This window comes from Branchiostoma belcheri, unplaced genomic scaffold (assembly GCF_001625305.1).
Source record: "Branchiostoma belcheri isolate BF01 breed outbred unplaced genomic scaffold, Haploidv18h27 scaffold44, whole genome shotgun sequence".
NCBI lineage: Eukaryota > Metazoa > Chordata > Leptocardii > Amphioxiformes > Branchiostomatidae > Branchiostoma > Branchiostoma belcheri.
In genome coordinates, this window is record NW_017804065.1 from 613,183 (window position 1) to 637,158 (window position 23,976).

A 23,976-nucleotide genomic window follows, 5' to 3' on the forward strand; every position below is an offset into this window, starting at 1 on the left:
AAACACACAAAAAAACATGTTGGGATGGATTCATGTTGGATGTGCTTCTTGGAATAATGGAAACACAAGCAAACTCACAGACATAACAAAGACAAAACCTACATTGGTTACAACCTACACGGATTACTTCTACAAAAATAATACCTGGTTTTTGTAGAAGTCCAGTGCAGTGATACAGAACAGCTTACGGTCCACAGTCTCCATCAGACCCATGCGCCCGATCACATGGGGTAATCTAACACCAGCTGTCAAGGACTACATGTACATGTATGACCCACAATACATATACAGGCAATAACAAAAATATTCATACTACTTGTAAATTTTTTGTTTTTCTCAACAAAATGTAGTACAGTGGAATTTGGACCATTTCTACATCTGGTCATATGGGGTAGTCTAATGCAAGCTGTCATGACCATGATATCAGTGCAGTGTAAGGATACAGTGCGCAGACCCAGGGGTTGGTGGAGGCGCTGAGGAAGAAGCAGGTGAGGCTCCATGTTGCCATGGCAACAGGTGTGCGCTGGGTGAAGTTGGAGAGGGACAGCATGACCCAGTCTCGCACCACCTGCTGCTGGTCTCGCTCGTGCAGGTTGTGGAACACCTGGGGGTTAGGGTTAGTTATTGTTAATGAAGCTTCATTGATGTAAGAAAAAACTACTCAAAACTAGAAATGTTTGTCATCCAGGTCGTCCTTTTTGAAGTGGTCACTTGTTCCTGATTTGGCTGTATATCAATAGCCAAGTGGTCACTTCTATTAGCTTGACTGTCATACGTGTAACTGAGCATTAAAAAAGCTTTATTCAAACAAAAAACTACTCAACAAATTACATGTTCTCAAAACCAGCAATGTTTGTCATCTAGGTCGTCATCATGTAGAGATGGTCACTTGTACAGCTTTGGCTGTATATCAATGCCAGGTGGTATGTGGCTGTTGATGTGGGTATTTGTGTAGGTTTGGCTGCACACTAATTATTCCCATGATACATGTACATGTACATGATACATTCCTATGATACAAGATAGTATGAGTTGAGACTTACATCATACAGGACCTTAGCCATGAGCTGCGGGTGTGGCTGCTGTGAGGACAGGAACTCCCCGATGACTTTGTTCATGATGTCCTGGGCGGGGAAGAAGTCGTCCAGGAAGGTTGGCAGGATCCTCGCCACCACACGAGCCTCACACGGGAAACCCTTCCTGATCCTGTGTGGGATGTAGGTAGAAAATGTAAAGTAGAACACAAAGTAATCAATGTAAAGGTGGCAAAGTGGTTTTGTGGTTAGGATTGTTGACTTGGAATCTGAAGGTGCTGGGTTCAAATCCATTGTAGACCCCAGGGCTGTGCCTTTGGACACTATACACCAGTCTTATTTCCTCACTCAAAAGACCTTTGGTTAGGGATGTCCTCTGACCAGAATATTTCATTTAAGTTTTTCTGTACTTAGAATTCATATTATGTTACTGACAATTAGCAAATTAGTAATTTGACATTCTTTGTTTGTTTTGCTCTATTCTGACCTGTCAAACAGCACAGTGACCCTCTCCATGGCAACGATGAGTGACTCGTTGTCGGGTGTGGTCGGCTCGGAGCCGGTGTCGCTGCTGAGGTCACCTCCGTCCTTCCCTGTGTACATACAGGTCAACATCAGGCCCAGCGCTGCGATGGCACGGGGAGGACTGGGCAGGCATAGTCTGCAGGAGGTACAGGAGTTAAAGCAGTTATGCCACCAATTAATGAACATCAAACCTTACAAATCATACAGTTTGGAACCTGGTACCACAACTTGAGAAAATGTTCTTTTGGGGAGCTAACAGAGCAAAGATTACAATAACTTGCAATTGTATGTAATTACAATTATTATGCACTGTTTGCTTCTCAAAAACATTCTTTGACATGTGTGCCAGGCTCCAACTGTGGAAACAAACATTCAAACAGATTTACAATGTTTAACTGTACAATGTACATAGCCCGTGTACCTGTCCACGCTGAGTTTGACCAGTGGTTCTGCTTCATGGCCGGTCAGTACCCTGGTGACCAGCAGCCTCTCCAGGCCGCGCACCACGGCGTGGTACACCGGCGCAGGCGTGACCTCCTCACTCCCCGAGGCCGTGGTGATGGCGGCTTGCAGCATGGTGGACTGTCAATCAAAGTACTTGTTACTTAAAACAGTTACCCAAATCTTAGCAAGCTTTCAACATCTAGAAAACCTTAAAAAGTAATCGAAGTATCAAAAGCAGGACAATCCGAATTGAATACAGCATGATACATAGGTTCTACATTATGATACACGTTGATTTATTGTACCTTGAAGTCTGACTCCTTTAAGTCATCCTGGTAATGCTCCAGTAGGTAGAAGACTGTAGCCCACATGGCTAAGACATGGGGCTCCACGTGTACAATACAGCACCTGGGCAGGGGTATGCACAAATAAAATATACAAAATACACACATGTACATGTAGTCACAACATACAGATGAATACTGATACCAGTAATGCATAATCTGCATTTACAACATACATTGTATTGGGATCAATACAGCACCTGGGCAGTGATGTACACATACAAATGGTAGCTACATTATCAGCCCATTATTCCTCATTTTCAGGGTTGTGACAACATTCTGACTTACTGTGCAGTGGGCGGGATGTTCTTGCCGAGGTAGTCCTGCAGTACCGGCACCAGCAGCTTGGTGGCCTCAGATGGACCTGCCTCCAGGATGTACAGGCTGCCGTACACACTACCCACCTGGGGGAGGGGGGCAGGGAAGGAGATATGGTTACAACCCTATGCTCCCATACACCAGGCCTATATCATCCGTATGTTTCAACAACTCAACCGATGTTCTAACAACCTTGACCCTAGCACTATGTCGGCAGCTGATAAGAAAAGATTAATTTACGATTTCCTGCCTCAACACCTGCTTGGAGATCAGTCTACATGTTTGTTACCTTGGTTGGGAGATGTGTGCTCTTTAGAGAAGACTCCAGCAGTTTGGACACTCTTTCTGCTACAGGTCCTTCCTATGAAACAGAAATGGTATTACATGTATTTATTATTTGTCAAAGTACCAAATATTATTTGCTTCATGCTACATTTATACATCAATTTTAATTTTCTTTAGGCCACACCAATTTAATTTGTTGGTTCTCGGATTCGCCTCTTCGTTTTTTTCTGATTTGCAAAAAAAAAAAAATTGATTCTGGTCCTGAATCAACTGAAAAATGCTCATGTTTTGCCCCTCAACAGTTGAGGAAAGTCCTTTTCTTCCTAGTTGTTACAGTTTTCCCATCTATCATTGCAGTGGTTTCATTAAAAGTTCAAAATTCAATGTTTAAATTTTAACCCAGCCTTTTGTGTTGACTTCACGGCTCATTTTGTAGCATTTAAGCCTATAATAGGATGCCTAGACCTGTTTTTATTTTATTTTTTCGCCCTCTCGCTTCATATTTTTTTACTGAAAAAAATCCGAGAACCAACAAATTAAATTGGTGTGGCCTTATGACTAGAGCTACATAGCAGAGATAGTGATAGAAATAGTGGAATTTACCTACATTTATGGAAACAAAACAAGTACAAATGTAAACTAGAAAGGCCAATATTTGCTTAGGAGCAAATACAGCGATGGCTTCACCACATTTTACGACATGGTAGGGAAAGAATGAGAAACACAAGGGAAAACAATGATTTACATTGATATAACTATAATATGAAGTAACATACAACTAAAACAACAGTTGGATAGCTATTCCCCACCATTATTGGTTAGGATTTTTAATTGCATAATGCAAACTGTGTATTTACTAAATAAAAAAAAACGTTCATGCCCCGCATTCCAATGCTGGAGCAGGAAAGCTTGAAATACCTACCAAAACACTTGAATACAGACATACTGTCAGTATGAAAATGCTCTGTGCAGGTGTTAATCAAGTTAAATCCCAACAGCCAATCAGCAAGAAATGCTCTGTGCAGGTGGAAATGCTCTGTGCAGGTGTTAATCAAGTTAAATCCCAACAGCCAATCAGCAAGAAGAATAGAGGAAAGCTGCATGCCTATTGGTTGATGCCCTGCATTCCATTGTGATGACTCATGCCCAAACGTGGTACACAGCACAGTAATACATTTGCTATAACACAGCCAAAAAGCTCAAATAAAACCATTCTAAAAGCCTGTATCACCAAAATTTAAAAAACGCCTGGGGGTATTTGCCCACTGTACCTCCATACCAAATTTCAGGTCCTTAGGCCCCAAAATGAAGAAGCTGAATCCATTTAAAAAATGGCAGGAGAAGGAGAAGAAGGAGGAGAAGAAACATCAGAAAAAGCAATATGGTTTCATTCGTGGTGTGGTGAAGCCATAAAAAAATAATTCCCTCCTACGTGAAGAAATAAGAAACATGTCCCTACCATGCCCATGACAGCTCCAGCCTTACAGACTCCAGGTACCACGTACTGTAGCAGGATTTCGTCCTCCACGGGATGGATTTTGTTCAGCTCCAGTAAGGAGTCAAACATCCACTCGTACTGACGCAGCTCAGTGAACAGGTCGGAAATTAGCAAAATCTGCAGAGAAAAAACAATGTGAAAAGTGTGAATCAAGTTTGTCTTTTTGTTACAGTCTTCTTCTGAAGCCAGATATATTTAACCCAAGATTTATGAAGGGTCAGAAAGGGGTCCAAATCACTGAGTGTAGGGGGCCCCTACACTCAAATTAAGCAATCTAGAACACTGATAATGAAGTGTGCCTTGACTGACCGACTTGGCCACCTCACACAGCAGTGGTACAGGAGTCCTGGGCATGGCTGTGGGCTCCATCCACTGGCTGTACAGCTCCACCAGGAACTGCAGACAGGAGTGGATGTCCAGTCCGCCGCGGAACCGGCGCGGCGTGGTCACCAGCGGCTGGGACGTCCCATCCTCCTGCTCGGGGAACTCAGGCTCCTCGTCTGTGTCCGGTGTCTGGTTCAGGATGTGGTTGTCAGACCAGATGGACTTGATGGACACCTGTCAATACAGAGATAGCTTACTTACTTACTTACTTACTAACCTACACAGCTAACCAAACTTTTGAAATGGTCATGGTACCAAAATACAACATTTTTTTGTTATATTAAATGATAATCATGATTCAAGTAACATACACGCACAAAACATACAAGCTTCTGCTATACATGTAGCCAAAAATTGGACATTCCAGTGTCAAAAGGTCAGTTCTTCCAGCAAATTTAAAATGGATATCCCTACTCCTCTACTCCACACTAAGTAACACATTTTGAAGTCTTTGAAAAAAGTTAAAAAGAAAAAGATAATGTCATGAAACAGTGAGAGTACATGTAACTTACATGTCCCAGCCCATAGTCTGTGAAGCCCAGTGTCCTGTGCACATCTCCGCTGTACAGGCCCCCCTCCCCCTCCAGCAACTGGTGCTCGTGCATGTTGAAGTATGGATGATGGGAGCAAAGGTCACATCTGGGGATAGAGGAAAATTATGGTGATTCTCTTATCATAAGGCCACACCAATTTAATTTCTTGGTTAACGGATTCGCCCGCTTCATTTTTTTCTGATTTGCAAATAAAAAGAAAAATTCAGAATCATCTGCAAAATGCTCATATTTTGCCCTGAACAGTTGAAAAACAGTCCTTTTCATCCTAGTTGTTACAGTTATTCCATTTTTCAATGCAATGGTATGATTTAAAGTTCAAAAGTCATCGTTTAAATTTTAAACCAGCCTGGTGTGTTGACTTCATGGCTCCTATTGTACCATTTTGGGCCATAATAGGATGCCTAGGCCTGTTTTTATTACTCCGTGAAGGAGGTCAGGACCTCCGGACGGAGTGTTGTAATCGGCTGATTTTTCATGTTCGCAGTCAAAACACTGGGTTCTCTTTGTGTAATCGGCACGCAATTTTATACGCCGTCTGCGGGCATGCCCGTGTTGATGCACGAATGTGTATTTTTGCCGTTGCTGCTTTCGCGGTCAATGTAATATCGCAGACGCACCCCTACAATTACGAGGCGAATTGGAATGGTCCAGAAAAACGCGTTGTTTGGAATAGCAGTGGGGTTCAAAAAAGTTCATGCAGATACGGGGTGGTTTTTATAAGTGGTTCCAGATGTTTTTGCCCATGGGTAAGAGATGCCAAGTTTTTTGGAAGATGTTCGCAGCCAAAACGCATTCTTCCGTACGTCGCATTTCTGTGTAATTTCGCATGTGGTGTTGCATTATGTCCGGGATGATGCACGTCTTTTTATTTTTACCGTAGCTGTTTTGATATTGGAGTAAATGCTTATTTTCGAAACATCCCCATTTCTTTGAAATGGTTTCGTCCGTTTATGCAACTGTTACTGCGCTAATGACGACCAGTCGCGCTGTCCTGATACACCGCGAATGTGCGAGTGTTCCCTGTAGACAGTCCCGGGAGTCATTTTTTTCGCACATCCCAGGAGCCAAACCAAAATACGTTCATGAACCGAGTCCAAAAAACCGAAACGTGAAAATCGGATGATCGGACCTGATGTACATTTCTCTTTCTATAGATTGTACACACAATACACACATCTTTAGATAATCTGGCCATGGCAGGTTAAAAAAAAGTAACCCTGAATCATACTAGATTAGCGTAAATGCATGTTAATGCGTTCAAAACAAGAAAAAATTGTTTCCGGGTATTAATCTCTTGAATCACGGCGCTGAATATTGACGCAAAAATATTTCGGGCATCGCGCGCCCTTCCCGCGTCACGTGTAGGCATCTCGCATCTCTGATTGGTTGTTGCGTCTTAAGATGACTGAGCCGACGCGCGTTTAAACAATTTTTCTTTGTTCGATTTATCACACTTCACAGAGAATTGTCGCCAATGGCTACTTCTTTTTGTTGCAATATATAATACTTCACGGAGAATTGTCACCTATGGCTTCTTGTTTTTATTTTTTTTTCGCCCGCCCGCTCCATTATTTTTCTAGAAAAATCCGTTAACCAAGAAATTAAATTGGTGTGGCCTAAGAAACACTTTTTGCAACTACCACAAAAATTTAATGTCAGTTGTAATTTTAAGCTATACTTTACTAACAGAATCACATTGTACATGTAGGACAGCAAAAAATACAAAAAGGTAACATGAACAACTGACCTTTCTGCTGCAATTGCCATGATTTCCTTCTCAACAATGTGTCTGACCTGAGCAAGCTTCCTTCCTGACCTGAGACAGGAAATATGACAGAAACATTCAAAACAACTCACAAAGGAATGTAGAGATGGGCAACAGTACTGGTTTGACTGAGTGTACAATGTATGTCAATGACCAGATGGTCTTCATGCAGAGACAGTGACTAGTACAGGTGTGACTGTAATTTGATACCTGGTGTTGATATAAGAAGGAGGCTTGCTGCGGGGTCGGTACTCGTACACACTGCTGGCAGGGTTTCCTGGCTGAGGGTGCAGAGTGGAGTCTAACACCAGGGCAGTGATGGTCCTCACTGCCAGGACGTTTGCCTGGGTCTTCTCAATTTCCTCCTGTAGACGAGGGACAGTTAACCTGGGTACAGGTCTTGAAACTTCAACACACAGCCTGTACAGTCAAGTTAATGGTGCTACTTGACATTACTAAAACACTAAATTCACCTGTCTTGTCCTTTGTACACACAGTTAGTTGCTTACGTTCCTTAATATTGTCTCATCCTTTATTTTCCTACTAGATGATTTGTACCAGCCACTTGTCTTGTAACTACTGTCAGCAGGTACAGGGATGTGGAGGGCACTCAGGAGCCCAAGGTTTACTGGTTATGTAACAAACCAAACAACAAACAAACACTACTGTTTGAACCGTACCTCCCTACTCTCAGCAGGAACAGTAATAGGAAGTGCACTCAGAATCCCCAGCAGGCCTGCCCAGGTCTCCTCAAACTGTGTCCGTGATGTCCATCCTGGAATATTGACAGTACATGGAATCAACAATGACGACAATTAGTCATCAGGCTGATTTTTAGTATTTCGTGAATACACAAAGGCTCAAACAAACATGCTATAATAAAAATATTTCTCACAAGTTCAACCTACCAACAGCATTTATCCTGAAGATGAAATCCTTCAACACTTCTCTCTCCTGTAGGAAGTCAAACGGAAGTTCGGGCAGTTTCGTCCCAGTCTCTCCCCCCGGCATCGCTCCCCACCCCATCTTCCACACGATTGGTGGGGTTCTGGCATAGCTGTTGACCAATGGCAGCCTGGCTAGATTCAACACCACATTCCTCAGTGGTGCGGCAAGGAACTGTGGGAGTCTGGTGTTGGCTGGGGACAGGGTAGTTGTTAAGCACTGCAGCAGCTCACACATCTGTCTGCAAGCCAGAAGTGCCCTCTGTTGATCTGAAAGGGCATAACAACAAACAAAAAAAGTTTCAACAACTTCCAGATATCCTAATCAAGTACTAACTTAACTAGACAGATTTTACTTAATATTTATTTACCATCTAACATTTAAAATGAAGTTTGAAAAGTATTAGTGCTCATCCACCAACATTTTATGAAACTTATGTCAGAGATTCTCTTCTATATTCTATGTAGTAATCTCAGCTTAATGTCACACTGTACCTTCTGAGACATTTTTGTCTTCCCCTGGTTCAGGTAAGTTGACAGGTGACAGTTTCTCTCCAGCACTAATGCACACTGGAAACAAAACAAATCCATTTTAGAAAAGTTGGATCTACATACATGTAGTTTTGCATAATACTGCACATCTTATGCTTACTTATAGTCATTCTTGTCCTTTTAACTTGTTGGTGTACTGAAAAAAATAGTTGTGTTTGACCTTTTTGAGGACTTGATGAATGCTGCTCGCAGCAATGGTGACCAGGTTTGCATGCTCCATGGCAATAATAATGGCTACAGCTGCTAGAGTAGGACAGATTCTAGGCTAATGCTTTAGAAAAGACATTCACAATACAAACCTGACTTGACGACTTGATGAATGCTGCCCACAGCAGTGGTGACCAGGTTGGCGTGTTCTGTAGCTGTAATGATAGCAAACAGCTGCAGGTTCTTCAGCACGGCACAGCAGCATTCCACAGCTGTCTGCAGCTGCTGGGAGCTGGGCGTCCGACCCTTGTACAGCAGGTAGCACAGGATCTGGGACAGTAATAGACAAGTAGAGTCAAGAAATGATGATTTTCTCAATCTTTATTTTAAAACACAAAACTGGAACTTACGAAAATTAAAGCAGGGCCCATCAAGAGTTTGAACCAATTATGTACAACATATGCATGGTTGACATTTGAGTCATTCTGACATGTGTTGTTAACAAATGGCAATACATCTCAAAAAAGCTTGGCTGAAAATCAGTTTCCAGCTGCTCAATCCAGCTGCATCATCGAGTATAGGTACTACGATGGGTTGAAGATTTACTCCACAAAATCTTCATGTTGATCTTTTGAAAAAATGTATTCACCTCCAAGACCAACACGCTAAATCTGCAGATATCAGTGAAGGAGTCCTCAGGAACCTGACACTGTTCTGGAATCTTGTTCAGGGAGAGCAGGTAAACAGTCAGTCCTGCTGCCATGTGGAACACTGAATGCCTCCACTCTCTGTCAGCAAACAACATGTCCATCTTCAGTCGGTACTTCTCCCGTGGCGGAGTCCGGCTGCGGCTGGTGTGGTTACCCGGGTGATGGTTGCCGGGGGAGACCAGCTGCTGCGGACTGGGGAGGATGTTGACGATGTTGCTGACGTGACGGAGTAGGGTGATGCAGGACGCCCGCAGCAGGCTGTGAGCCTTCCCCAGTTTCAGACCTTTTGTTCGGTTGAGCTTGTCAGCTTTAGAGGAGGAGGCCAGGGACTGGTGGAGTCCTACTGAGATGGAGTCTTCTAGAAGCCTCATGTGGAACTCCTGGAGTAAGGAAAACATCAGTTCATCACTGTCAAACATAAGAAGGACCACCACTGCATTAGAATCACCTGACCAATTTGGCCACTTTTTGGGTTGTCCCTTAGATAATTTTTCCCATTGACACAAGCATTAAGAGTCCTGTATATTGTATGTTTATTGATGAATAAAAAAAAAAAAAAAAAAGAGTCCTGTTTACAGTGGTCACCTGTCCACATTGACCGGATTTTATCGGTCCAAATAAGTTTTGTTCAAATATGTACTACAGCTACATCTGTAGTGGACACCTGTCTACTGCAACTGTTTTCAATTGAGTGATCACTTCAGACAGGTTTGACTACAATGTACAAAATGTATGTTACTTTAGGGAAGAAGCAAATTGTACCTTGGTCATCATGATGGTGAGTATGTCGGAGTAGTCCAGCTTGCTGAGCATCAGAGCACACTCCTGGGCATTACTGTCCCGTCGGAAGCAGTGGTCCTGAACTGTCGCCACATACAGGTCCTATACAGTCATACAAAATAGAAGTCAATCGGTCAAACTAGTGTATTAGAGACCATCTCTGCCTAGCAACCAACTGGCCATTGTGACTGCTTTTAACAGTCCATTAAATTATTTTTCTACAAATATAACATGAGAGAAAGTGATCTAGAGTCAGTTTAGCCCACTAAAGGGCTACTCTTCCACTGCTCATGACAGAAAAGACATGTGCTATAATAAAGTACAGTACAGTACTCTAATCCTATTTTATAAATGTATTAAATCTTATTTCTTCTACTATCCAGGAGCTGAATCCAAATAAGTCCAAAATTACATTTCAACATTACTGAATGATTATCTCTATTCATTACAAATGTATTACAATTTAAGTTACCTTATTGATAGAAAGGGAGGCGATGTTGATATTAGCAGCATCTAGGGGGTGGGAGGAGGGGGGAGGTTCCACTGGTGGAACAGCCTGGTGAGTGATAACAGCCTTGAACCTTGCCAGCAGGGAGGCAAGTCGCTGATGTCTGCAGAGGCACAGGGAAGCTGGTATCAACTATTGTATAGTTATTACATACATTGTACAGTCATATAGTCTGAATATTGTGACACTACCATGATTGAACACTGGACCATAGCTAAGCTACTGGTATATCCTGTTTATGATCAATATGTACAATAACCTTCACCAAGAAATGAAGGATAGGAAGAGATGGAGAGCAGTCATTGGAACCGAGGGAAGCTCGACCCAGTGAGTGAGTGAAGGTTATGTTTTCAGTGCCTCCTAGTGGCTTGCTATGATACTGCAGCAGAATGTCTGATTTTTGTATCTCGTCTTCTGGACATGCTATTGTCATCATGTTATGAGATAAATGCTATAAAGTAATGACTTATATGCTCATTAGAAATTAATAAACACTCGCTGTGTCCCAAAGAGCAACAATTCAAACAGCTGCTGTCTCACCTGAGAGCCAGCCCTGATTCTCTCATGAAGACCTGCAGTTTCTCCACATCTTCCACAGGAAACTGGGTTCTACTGTCCTGTTAGGGTAAAAACATGCTGCTATGTCAAAATGTTTATCAACATGTGTGACAGTTTAACACTAATTTTATAGCTTTCATACATATCAGAGAATTTATCCAGTTGCTTGAATTACTTTTTCTTACTAACCTTCCACCTTTGGTTACCTGTGGTCCAACAAGTCAATGAAGAAAGTGGGTGCCATCTGAAATGCCTGACTCTTAAGAGAATTGGTCAAGTTGCTTGCTGTATAACCTTCATCAACAATACATCAACATTACAGAATACGATGTTTATTTTCTAACCTCCACAGGCTGAGCGAGGATCATCTCGACCCTCCGACAGGCCAGGGAGTCACACATCCTGGCGAGGGCGTGATGGGGGGTTTGGAGGAACTTGTCGATCAGGAGGGTGAGGAGGGTACCAGACTGGGTCAGGTGAATCCCCTCTAAACACCCCAGCATGGACTTCACTATACATGGCTGGAATGGAAATAGGTTGGCTTGGGTTAAAGTAGATGTTGGTAGAAAGTAGTTTCTAATCATCTTTAGCAGTTAAAATGATAATGTGCAAGATAAACACATTTAAAACTAAGACTACTTAACATCTAATTGTTCAATAATTATTATTATTCTGAAAATGCAGTGTGAAGACTAGCAAACTGCTGCCCACTCCTGTGTCAGGAGCCCCAGAAGCAGTACCGGTATATCATAATCAAATACTAGCAACTTCACCTACTGGACTCACCTTGGAGAGTTTCTCACATCTTGAGTGGATGGCTTGCAAGAAGAGTCCACTAGCAGCAGAGTTACGATGAATTGCACTGTGCAGGGAAACATACAATCACTAGGCTTGACATCTTCACACTTGCACCTACAATCAGCTAGAAATCTTCTTTCCTTGTATTTCCAAAACTCATTATTCTCTGAAAATTTGTATCCACCTGTGTTTAACAACCAGTACTCTAAAAAGTTCCTAGCACGGCAAGCAAGAAACAATATTTCAAGACTTTGTGATGCTTGTATCAGCAGAATGGGATGTGGCGTTCCCTTACCTTATGAAGTCCTGTACAGGGGGCTCCTGGGCCAGTTCTATGAGGTCCTTTACATGGTTGATGATGACCCAGGTCATGTGTTCCACATCGCTCAGGTTCTGACACTGTTGTGGGGAAACAACATGCATATAGTTGGTTCAGAGTTGTGGTCCTTACAAAATCACACAGGGTCACTACCAAAACATGGTTGTAGCAGAAATGTGCTTTCCTAAATTAAGAAGCCTTTTCCACACTAGTAACAAGTGTTAACAGAACATTTACAGGCCAAGCCAAGCACAGCCCCATTACTCTGTAAAGCAGGATAAGGAAGAGAAGGACACAGACAGGCCACAATGGAAGGTTGCTGCAGGCATGCAGATAACACATGTAGCCACAGCACACAAACCTACAGAGCTACTGTTGCACACATCTGTAGTGTATATGTATGTATGTAAGGTCTGAAGGTGTATACCAAATGTGTTCTTCATGCTTATAGCACGACTTGCATATAAACCATTCCCACTGGACACAGCACAGGCTACACAAGCACATGTACAGTCAAAATTCTCCGAGGGACTACCAAAAGTGGTCACTTTGGCTAGGTAGTCCTTATGAAGAAGTGTTTACTAGCTAGTACTGGTTTGACTGTACACGAACATGTACGTACTACACAAGCATACTGGCACGTCAACACACTACACACAGCTTCAGTACAAGTACATACAAGTTGGACACACCCCTACACACGACACATACACAGAGCCACACATGTACATACTTTCTTCTCCAGCACAAGCTCCCCATACAGAGTGGCTGTTGCTGGAATGAGGGGGGTGAAGACAGGAGTCTAGAACAGCCAACACCAGGGACAGCACACAGAAGAGGAAAGAACAGAAAACTCAGAATCTCACTCCTGTTCCAACTTCTTGAAGATTTCTCCTACTACCATCCAGCATTTATCAAATCTGTTGAATTTGTGTCTATACACAGTTCATATCTTATTAAGTCCAATAACCACCAAGAAATGCCATCCAACAAAAAAAGACTGAAATACCAAATGAATGAGAATGCATGAATATGATTTCAGCTGGGAAATAACCCAAGAGGCATTGTCCAAGAAAAAAGAATGAAGATTTTTTTTAAATACAGTACAGACTGTATCTAATAATCATCCCTGTGAAATCTATAACATTGAGCATACTTTATCTGTGCATGCTATGCATGTGTACCTCAGTACTATCTGACTCACCACATAGTCACAGAAGAGGATGAGCCCTCCCCTGCGCACCACCTCCTCACTACAGCATATTGCACTTTTGTTGGCGACCTCGTCTGGAGTCCTTGCCTTCCCCTTCTTCCCACCACCACCTCCACTGTTGCTGCTGCTGCTGCTAGCCTTCAGGCTCCTCTTGGGCGTCTGAAAGACACAAAACACATGGCAGAAACTTTAATACATTAACAGAATCAAGGACGCCTTGTGATTAAGGTCACTGGTTCATGAATTCAGTAATCACTACCAGGTTCCAATGTTGTGCTTCAGGGAAGGCAGTATTTATACTGACATCCTCACTTCATAATTGAATGTAGATAATCTGAGAAATAAGAAATTAAAATGGACTGGCCTTACAACCCCTGCTATAGCCCTACCTGCATGATCTCACTCCACCAGCTGAGCTCGTTAAAGTTGAGTAGGAGGAGAATCTGGCACCACTGCAGGACCAGGGTGGGGTGGGAGGGCACCATGTCCTGGAAGAACAGGTTGAGCTGCTCCACACTGTAGTACGCCTCTGTGGGAGACTCCTCAGGCAGGGCCATGGCAGCAGACAGAACCTTCCTGAACAAACCTGCGCATGGGGAAAATTTTATTCAATAATATTCAAAAACTTTGTTTAATCTTCATAGCTTGCACTATGTCTGTTTTTCAACAAGGTAGAATTCTAATTTATATGGGGAGCACAGATTAATAGGTCTTGATAAATAATGCAATAAACAAATAGATAGATAAATCCATAAATCATTCAATCCGTAGCCAAGCCATTTTCATAAGTGTCTTAAAGCTGAAGACAGATGTGGTCAAAATGATCACAGAAAAAGACAATCAGACACACAGATATGCACAAAACAGTTCTTCACTCGCTTGGAATGAAGCAATTACAGTTGTCTAAGACTCACCTGACTTCAGGATGTAGGTGACATACAACAGCAGGTGAGCCAGCTGCTGTGCTAAGCTGTGGCAACCCTCCCTCTGGAGAGCTGATGTGTTAGATCGGAAGGCGATCTCCTCTGCCAGCGCACCGATGACCTGCAACAAAAACCTGCAGCAGGAAAAGAGGACAGAGAATGATCAGCAGCAGACAGTTGCTATTGACAAGAAAACTCGCAAATGGAATACACAGGTACTCAGTTTCTAAGTTAACATGCAAGCAGGCCAGATCACTAACTATATGAAGAAAATCCCAATCATTTTACAGATTTTGTCTAGTGCACATTTACAGCACAGAGTCTGTGTGTAAACATGTTACCTTGCTAAAGCCTCTTCAGGGACTTCTTCAAAAGGAGCATCACCATCCAGGTCCACAGCTCTGCCTTTAGCTCGATAAATCACACTGAAATGAAACAGAAAGCATATCCATTATCCTTCCTTTCTTCTATATGATGGCCATGATGAACATCCTCTGCTGTACGTTACTTGCACAAGGTGAGAAACTTTCATATTGATAATACTGTAAACTACTAAAGAAGAAGCATGATGTAGTCAGGATATAATGATAGGAAGCCTTTACTTGTTGGTGAAGATGTTAGCTGACAGTCCCAGCTCCTGTAGTCTGGCCATGATGACTTCTTCCTTTGACTGGGAGATCAGCACTCGCAGGATGGACAGGACCATGCAGGACCAGCGGAGAAAACTGTCTGGACTCGTCTGGAGAATTAAAATACAGAGAAAAAAATAAATATAATCATGAATGAGATTGTTTCAGACACTAATATAACATGTAGTTTCACTCCTGACCACAATATCAGTCAGATAGAAGAGGTCTATGAATCAGTGCCTTTCACTGACCATTTATTTTCCAAACCCTTAATCTTGTTACTGGACCAAGATGGTTTACGGACGAGAGAATGTGGTCGACGACGTGTGCAACTCCTCCACACTATAATCCAAGTTCCTTTTGCACAAGTCGCTTTGTCATCCAAAGCGGTCCTCGTCAACCTGACGGACGAACGACCATTTTCCAAACCCTTAATCTTACAGCCTATCAACAACCTACATATCGTGTTTTCTACTCATTGGTTGAAAATGAGAACTATCTTACCAGATCTGTAGGTGGAGAGAAGAGAGTCTTCAGCAGCATGTCCAGCGGTCGCAGGGAGCTGGGTGTGACCGACTCAAACAGGCCGTGCAGGGTGTTCAACGCAGACGGGGTGGACAGGCAGATCTGAAAACAGGAGTCAAATAGGAGTCTTCAAGTTTTTAAACTTTAAAAAAGTGCAGGCCATACCAAGTAAATTTCATAGATGACATCCTCAGTTCACTCCAAATCTACTGTGAGAGCACAAAAGAGAAAGAAGATGCTTCAATCTTTAAAATTGAGACCATGTATGTTGAAACAATAATTGAAGTGTTTTATTTAAGTTTTCAAGAAGTTCAAAAAATGACACTGTGTGGTAACCTAATATCACTACAACTACACTCAAGGCTACCACATTATATGTCTTCCCATTTTCAGTATTTGAATAACATGTAGACCAACTAATTTTTAGATTACTATAATTTTGACAAATAAAATTGTTACCTGTTGTCTGGCCAGCATGGGCAGCACCATGTCCACTACTTGTCTGGACAGTTTCTTCCACCGGTCCTCACTCTCCTTGTGGCACTGCTGCAGTACAATGGTCAGCATCTCAAGAACCTGGGGGAGGGGGGCACAATTTTAACCTTCAGCATGCTAAGGTACCAAACAACTTCTTCAGTGTGCTAAAGGTTACAAATAATCTAGTTCTACAAGTTTTACAATCACTCTTAGTAATGCAAAATAATATGTATGGAAGCACAATCTCTCAAACCAATGTACAGCATAGTTACCTCTGGTACCAATATCACCTTTCCTCCTCTCACTAGTCACATATGCTTATATTGACAATATATTTCCCTAGCCAAAATGACAAACACACACACACACTGACCTCTGGATAGTGGATGAGTCTGACCAACATGGACACCACCACTTCCCTCTGAGTGTCCAGCTCCTTCCCCTGGTCAGCTTTACTGTTGCCTCTCAACACAAACAGGTCGTGGACAATGGGTTGCAGGGCTGGGATAGCTGGAATGTGTTGGAAAAAAGGGTATCATTACCATTGACAAGATGAATAAGTCTCATGTTAAAATATTCCAAGATGACATATATTTACACGTTTTCTCCTGATTAGCCTTTTAGTGCATGTCACTGTCCTTAGTGCAGATTGGCTGGTAGCTGCCTAAGAAACGTGTATCTGTCCTTGGTGCTGATTGGTTATTGGCTGCTGAGAAACATGTAACTGTCCTTGGTGCTGATTGGTTACTGGCTGATGAGAAAAATGTAACTGTCCTTGGTGCTGATTGGTTATTGGCTGGTAAGAAACATGTAACTGTCCTTGGTTCTGATTGGTTACTGTCCTCAGAGCTGACTGTTCTTAGTACAGCAAAAAAAACAGGCAAATTTATCTCAACAGCGAGTAACAACTTGAGCCTTGCTGACCATGATTGGTGGCCTTCTGTCCGCTGGCCATGACCCCGTCACACAGCTGGATGATGCGTGGCATGACGATGATGGACTTGGAGTGGTACCGCTCGTACGACAGGAGGACCAGGAAGTGGAAGATGGGCGGGATCAGCGTCTCTGAGCCTCTGTGGTGTGAACAGAGTAGAGAATACAATCTTCAGGTAAAATACTTTCATCAGGATTTTCAGCATTAATTTGACTTTCACAGTTACAAGTTTTCTTATCCATCTCAATTTCTGAGGTGAGAACCTGCAGAGAATAATATCTGTAGTGAAACATGATAACATACCTGATTTGACCAGCCTCGATATACTCAAACTGCTTGATGACAAACCCTATGAAAATCTGGAAAAAAAGAAGTAAGCTTATTCAAACACTGACCAGCCTACAAGATAAGTCAATTTCATTCCAAAAAGCAAGGTCAAATCATTCATAAATGATGAATATGAAGCTCATATACTAGTATTGTTAATAGTTGTTGCCATACACTGTACAATGTATGATTGTCAAGCAATTGAATTCATTCATGTAAAAATGTTTACTACACCTGGTCGGAGTCGAGCAGACAATAGTTAACACGCAGCTGTACTAGCTGTGCCAGCAGGTGCAGCACCTGCCTCTGCAGGGTGACAGAACTGGTGACTGTGTACAGCTTCAGGGACTTGATGACCAGGGGCTCAAACAGCCGGATGTAGTTGTGGATGGGAGTCTGGAAAAGTTTTTAGGCTTCAAAAAGCTATATGAACTTGAACAACTTATTTTATTCAACTTGGCGTATCATGTGCATATCTTTCTCAAATTCTTTTATTTGGGGCATAAAGTGCATTGTTAAAACAAATTGCTGGTTGGTTGTTAAAAAATACCTTGTCTCCCTTGACCAATTTGGCAATGGCAGGTGATACTTTCTTGTCCGATGATCTGTGTTTGAACCAGCTCAATATCCTATTGGGGAGGGAAAATCATTAATCAACATTTTAAATATATAATATACTCTATATGCAGCACGAGCAATGGAGGCTTGTGATTGGCCTACACAACCTGGCTGTATGATGACAATATTTGAGACATACTGTAACCCTACAATGAATATTTCCTATGGTAAAAGACAAGTTCTCACCCTCCCCCTTCCTCCCCCTCTGCCTGTGATGTTCTGAAGCTGGCGGCTGCCAGGGACTGGGTGAACTGTGTGTACGGCGCAGTGAAGCAGTAGTGGTACAGGCCAGGCTTCATGTTGGACGACAGACGAGTTGCCTTCCCGGGTTTACGCGACGTCTCTGCTGTCTGCGAGCCGTCCCATTGGCTGGCCAAGTTGGTGCCAAATAGAGCCTTCAGGAGCTGTGTGAAGAGTGAAGTATTTAGAATTGTTATTTTATTCATTATTGTGAAGTTCTTGTTCTTTCTGTGCATATTCCACTGTCACTTGGCAAGCCAAGTTAATGCATTTTTTGGAGGGCAATATTGATAACAAGTTGTCAGAAGTTAACAAAGTAACGTTATTGTGCAGACAAATACCACCCGTTCCTACCTGTTCCACACACTGGATGGTTGACGTTGGCTCCATGGCAACAGTAGACTTCAAGTAACTAAGCAGCTCCTCAACATACTGGAATGTACAAGAAACAGTGTTTAAAAAACTACTTTTCTATATCTTGATTTCACATTCTTGGTAATGTTTGAAGTTAAAATTGATGCAATAGTTACATTGTGGTTGTACTTCCAGGAAGAATTCCACATCTTAGTGATTCTAGTGGTGCAGAGGTGTTATACAAATAGAGAAACTGTAGTTACATGGCAGAGAATACAGTGTAATGTTATGGTAGAGATATTGCAGTTACATGGTAAGATAGTGTCATATGATTTTGGGGTACAAACCAACCAATCTTACCTTGCTGATGTCTATAAATGTTGCTATCTCCAGCACCTGTGACAGGACATTCAGTACAGTCTTCAACAGACCAGTGAACTTCTCTGTTGCACTGGGGTCCAGGGATACCTAGAATAAGTCCCAACACAAGGAAATCAGAGATGGCAGACTTGGCAAGCCCTAGTCAGAGATGGCAAGCCCTAGTAAGCACCCTCTGGTAGGACATGCAGACACACAGACAGATGCACAGTTGGACAGGCATGTAGTTAACAAGTAAAAAACAAGACTTCACTCCTAACCCTATGCACTTAACAAGTTTTCCTGTTTTCAAGTGCTCTTTAGTGAAATATTCAGTAAAACCAGTACAAGTAAAGTTACATCTGTCCTCAGGTCTGGACCTGTGCCTAAATAATCTCACAGGTATAGGTACAGGTGAAGGTACACAGCCCATGTTGTTACCCTGACTGATTGTGATATTACCTTGTAGTTTGAGTAGGCCCCCTTTAGCACAGAGTACAGTTTCATGTACCCCGGCAGCTGCCAGAACGTGCCAATGTTACTCTTGTTGGGGCGATCAGGCTCCTTTTCTGTCGGCAAACCTGGGATGATAGAACAGTTACAGAATACTGGTTAAGCATTTAAGGCTGTTACTGCAAGACATTTCAAGAAAGCATACGTGGGTACAAGAGTGCCTGGGTAGTACCTGCAAACCAGTCTAACCAAAACTACATGTATGTCAATGACTGAACAAGTGCAGCTTTTAGTGCATCCTTTAATAAATGGAAAAACTGTAACAATTAGGATGACAAGCAAGGACTTTCTTCAACTGTTGTTGCCAAAATCTGAGTATCTAAGTTTCAATTCCAATCCTAAAAGTATATTTAAATCAGAAAAAAAATTAAGTGACAAATCTATGAATCACATCGAATTTAAATGTTAGCCTAATCAATAGTCATACTCATATTATCATAAAAAATCATTAAAACATAACAGCTGATTCATACTTTCCATGTAGAATGTGAAAAGTAAAAGTCTGTGTCCTGACCTGCATCTGATCCCTTCTTGGCAGAACTCTTGCTGGGGCTGGCAGTGGCACTGCCCTGGTCCACTCCATCTTTACCTTTGGGCTTCCTCTTAATGGGGCTCAGGGAGGGGGCATTAGGCAGGGAGGGCAGGGCCGTCTGGATGGGGACAGAAAAAATCCCAATTGTACTTAACAAATATGGGTAACAGCTATGTGTTAGACATCAACTTCATCAAGAAAGTAAAAACAGAAAGTATTCTAAAATACTATTATAGCTATGTAGCCTTTGACTAATCTTCTTATGCCATTTGTGTGGCCGTGGCAAGGTGCCTCTTGACAATAAGCAGAGACTTGACCTAAAACCAACCAAAAGGGAAAATAGTAGACTGCTTGGTCAGGGCCATTGCTCCCTATTGTATATTGTGTAATACAAGCGGCAGGCCTGACAGGGGAGAATGACCATTCTTTGCTTCATATGCAACACTATAAAGATGTTGGATAAGTAGAAAACTAGATGCTGACAGATTCTGTACCTTTGCAGGTGGACCAGGTGTGACCTGCTCGATGACGTGTGAGCAGACGTTGACGACCCTGGCCAGGTGAGACAGCAGCTGCTGGGCCAGCGGCACCAGGTTCCTGTCCTGAAGGGCGTGCCATCCCTCCTCCTCCTCCTTCCCTCCTTCCTTTGCTCCATCCTTCCCAGAGGGTTTTTCCTCTTCATATGGAGCTTTTAGGGATCTGGATGCTGCACCTAGAAAGGGGAGGGGGGGTGGTACATGCACATGCTTAGCAGGTTGGAGATGGTAAAGGTAGAGGCCTTTGAGGCTGTAGGTGCAATGGGTTATTCATCCACTATTTTAGGGCATGAAGAAAGAATATTTCAAAGCATATTACATAGAAGTTACAATCTCATTTTTTTTCGAGACCAGGATATTGTTGAAACAATCATTATAACCATTTTTCATCAGGACACTGTAATCATCATAACCATTGTTTCCATATAAACCAATGACATTCCTGCACCTGCTAAAAGGTTCCCCGCCAGCAGGAGGGCGTCCTGATGGGCGGCCAGGTCCAGCGGTAACCATGATGACAGCAGGAGGGACAGCACCATGGGCAGGGGCCCCCCTCCTGATCCTGTGATGGACTCTTCCATGCTGAGCTGGCTGGAAACACTGCTGATACTACGGTCAAAATAACAACTCAGTGGTTAGAAACATTTAAAAAAAAATACAATGTAATTGTCATCTCTTGGTAATGACTGAACACCCCTCAATCACCAATGGTATGTAAATTTTACTTTGACATGCTAGTAATACTGCTAGTCAAGATGCTAGTCATATTGCTAGTCATTCTGCTAGTCATGCTGCTAGTCAAGCAGCTCTCCAAGCTGCTAGTCATACTGCTATTTTGAGAATCAGTGACAATGTAAGAAGAAGCTCACCTGGATGTGCTAGTAATACTACTAGTCAAGCTGCTAGTCATGCTGCTAGTCAGACTGCCGTTCAGGCTGCGGGAGCGGCTGCCCGGTCTGGGCAGGTTGGCCCGTCCACTGGAGTCCTTGGGTGTGAAGGTGGTGATGCCCACACAGCACCAGGCGGTGGTGTACTGGCACACAGGGAACTCCACAGACAACTGGCACAGCGCATGGAGGCACCCAAACTGGGGACATTAACACACAGATATATGTTTTCTTCTTGTAACATAAAGCTAGTGCAGCTTAACTTTCTTTCTACTGCCTAACCAAATAACCAATAAAGATTTGGTAGACAAATGGCTAATGTGGTTAAAGTTCTATAAACCTAGCAACATTATTTCAGCAACTTGTGCATTCACACACTCCTGACCTCAATGAAAGGTAACCAGCAGGTTGTAAATAAACAAAACTTTATGCAAACAAACAAACAAACAAACTCACTGTCAGACTTTTGGAAGTGGAGCTGTTGAGTCTCCTCATGATGGCTGAGATGACCCTGGACAGACTGGACTCCAGGCTGGCGCTGACCAGTCCAGACGTCTCATACCCCCACATGGTGCAGGGGGGAGGGCGGTACGGCTCTTCTCCCAGCTGCTGGCCCTCCTGGTCCAGGTGGGCAGAACTGTACACTTTGGCTGAAGCAACAACCGGATCGTGCTGGGGGTGGTCCACTGGATAAAACAGCCTAGGTACAAGCCTGAAGGATAGAGATATCACAAGTAAAATAAAACAATACTGTAATATTAAAAAACTTGATGATAGCAGTTGAAATTCTGTGGCCTTGTGTTTAGGGTAGTTGTCACAGGGTCATGGGTTAGATTCCCTAGCAAGCCCCAGAGTTGTGATCTAAGCAAACTGGAAGTACAATAGGATGGATTCTGGACTTCTCCCAACCCAGCACAAACCTTGGTGGGGAATGGTCAGGAGCAAAGCAAAGACATGGGAAGGTCCTGAATGTGTGAGAAGGCTGCTTACTAGTAATGCTAATAGTATACAAATAAAACAACAGAAAGTCTCTCTACCTGACGAGAGCTGACGTGGCAGCATGTCTGACCCTGTAGTCATCATCTCCCATCAGGTGTAACACTATGTCCTCTAACAGTCTCTGCTGACAGTTCATGGCCTGTGACAGGAACATGGTCATCATGTGAATTGTAGTTCTTCTAAATTTTATGTTTTATATGTAAGGTACATAGTTTCAGTTTTAAATGCAATAAAAGTACCCAGCATTTCCAGCCTTGAGAATAACCATAGAATGGTACTACAGTACCAATAAGCTCTTTACCTGTAAAGCAACAAACAGACACCGCATCCCTAAACAAATTAGTAAATGAGGCAATTATGTGGTCTTTGCAAGCAGCAAGTATGCCCTCCGTCATGTATGACTCTTTATCTCCAACATAATGTTAGTTACAATGTATCACACAAATGACTCACCCCAAGATAACTGTGTTCTCCTTTCCTCATGAATGGGAAACTGTCCTCTAGATACTTGACTAATCTGAAAGGAAAATTTTTAAAAACCATGTAGAAACTTGTTAGCATTCCATAACAGCAACAGGTTGCATGTGGAACGGTGATTTACTATATGTGTACTGCACTACTGCACTACAGTGGTGAAGTGTTATAATTCTAGGACATGTTTAGATAAAAACCAATTCAACATTCCATGAATTCGACAGATTTTATGACTCTAGCACTCACTTGAAGTCTACTAGTGACAGCAACTCCAACAGCTCCACTTTACCCAACCAGTAAGATGTGTCTCTCTGTCCCAGGGTAGCCAGGACAAGTCTCAGTCCCAGGTCTCCAGAGGAACTTTGTAGCAATGTCACCAGACATGTCTGCAGAACACACAAAAAATAGTCAAATGTACTTGATAAGAGTTCACAACAGAGCTTATCGAGTTCCTAAAAAAATGCAACTTCATCTTTTTACTTGTAGCTTGTGTTTCTCTGCAGTTCCTAGTACACAATATAACATTGTTATACATGTATATGATATCCTCGGTGCTGCTATTTCAGTATAGGTGAGGGGGTGAAGTCTGCCATCCCTACCTTGAGCGCCACACAGGCCATCCTGCAGGTGACAGAAGCCTGGTCAGTCAGACATGACTGGAGACAGGACACCAGAGACTCCAGCTGTAGGGCTGGTGTGCCCTGCTCCTCACAGATAGCCTGGATCCACAGGTCATACTTCAGCCTGAAATCACAGTAATCACACATGACAGATAGCCTGGATCCACAGTAATCACATCAATAATTTTGCTGCTTTGCTGCCTTCATCAGGACGATGCTCTTACTTCTTATCGTATTGTGACATGACTACACATGTATCACAAAAAGGATGCCTTCTCAACCGTGCCTCAACAACAAGTATACATGCTGGACCAAAAATACATCTGATGAGGTGAATTAGAATGTTAAGCA

General features: G+C 42.7%; 1 protein-coding gene across 1 annotated transcript in view; it reads right to left on the minus strand.

Annotated features, from left to right (window-relative positions):
* Nucleotides 1-23,976, minus strand: part of LOC109478414 (huntingtin-like) — a 36,448-nt gene that overhangs the window by 2,473 nt on the left and 9,999 nt on the right. Inside the window, exons 20-70 of the mRNA XM_019779943.1 lie at nt 23,907-23,931; nt 23,605-23,749; nt 23,252-23,391; nt 22,985-23,048; nt 22,570-22,670; nt 21,989-22,244; nt 21,515-21,732; nt 21,094-21,254; nt 20,604-20,821; nt 20,092-20,227; nt 19,527-19,645; nt 19,068-19,175; nt 18,708-18,785; nt 18,300-18,517; nt 18,046-18,124; nt 17,730-17,891; nt 17,472-17,527; nt 17,159-17,307; nt 16,608-16,744; nt 16,217-16,333; nt 15,737-15,859; nt 15,206-15,342; nt 14,945-15,028; nt 14,595-14,737; nt 14,070-14,266; nt 13,672-13,839; nt 13,201-13,269; nt 12,444-12,547; nt 12,137-12,212; nt 11,695-11,871; nt 11,333-11,409; nt 10,757-10,895; nt 10,267-10,386; nt 9,444-9,884; nt 8,947-9,124; nt 8,591-8,665; nt 8,060-8,365; nt 7,832-7,926; nt 7,362-7,516; nt 7,134-7,202; nt 5,345-5,471; nt 4,758-5,006; nt 4,410-4,565; nt 2,955-3,026; nt 2,636-2,751; nt 2,309-2,411; nt 1,981-2,141; nt 1,522-1,695; nt 1,044-1,206; nt 444-604; nt 145-235 (exon numbers count right to left, since the gene is read on the minus strand). Of these exons, the coding sequence (XP_019635502.1) occupies nt 145-235; nt 444-604; nt 1,044-1,206; nt 1,522-1,695; nt 1,981-2,141; nt 2,309-2,411; nt 2,636-2,751; nt 2,955-3,026; nt 4,410-4,565; nt 4,758-5,006; nt 5,345-5,471; nt 7,134-7,202; nt 7,362-7,516; nt 7,832-7,926; nt 8,060-8,365; nt 8,591-8,665; nt 8,947-9,124; nt 9,444-9,884; nt 10,267-10,386; nt 10,757-10,895; nt 11,333-11,409; nt 11,695-11,871; nt 12,137-12,212; nt 12,444-12,547; nt 13,201-13,269; nt 13,672-13,839; nt 14,070-14,266; nt 14,595-14,737; nt 14,945-15,028; nt 15,206-15,342; nt 15,737-15,859; nt 16,217-16,333; nt 16,608-16,744; nt 17,159-17,307; nt 17,472-17,527; nt 17,730-17,891; nt 18,046-18,124; nt 18,300-18,517; nt 18,708-18,785; nt 19,068-19,175; nt 19,527-19,645; nt 20,092-20,227; nt 20,604-20,821; nt 21,094-21,254; nt 21,515-21,732; nt 21,989-22,244; nt 22,570-22,670; nt 22,985-23,048; nt 23,252-23,391; nt 23,605-23,749; nt 23,907-23,931 (7,193 nt within the window). The remainder of the gene's footprint in view (nt 1-144; nt 236-443; nt 605-1,043; nt 1,207-1,521; nt 1,696-1,980; nt 2,142-2,308; nt 2,412-2,635; nt 2,752-2,954; nt 3,027-4,409; nt 4,566-4,757; nt 5,007-5,344; nt 5,472-7,133; nt 7,203-7,361; nt 7,517-7,831; nt 7,927-8,059; nt 8,366-8,590; nt 8,666-8,946; nt 9,125-9,443; nt 9,885-10,266; nt 10,387-10,756; nt 10,896-11,332; nt 11,410-11,694; nt 11,872-12,136; nt 12,213-12,443; nt 12,548-13,200; nt 13,270-13,671; nt 13,840-14,069; nt 14,267-14,594; nt 14,738-14,944; nt 15,029-15,205; nt 15,343-15,736; nt 15,860-16,216; nt 16,334-16,607; nt 16,745-17,158; nt 17,308-17,471; nt 17,528-17,729; nt 17,892-18,045; nt 18,125-18,299; nt 18,518-18,707; nt 18,786-19,067; nt 19,176-19,526; nt 19,646-20,091; nt 20,228-20,603; nt 20,822-21,093; nt 21,255-21,514; nt 21,733-21,988; nt 22,245-22,569; nt 22,671-22,984; nt 23,049-23,251; nt 23,392-23,604; nt 23,750-23,906; nt 23,932-23,976) is intronic.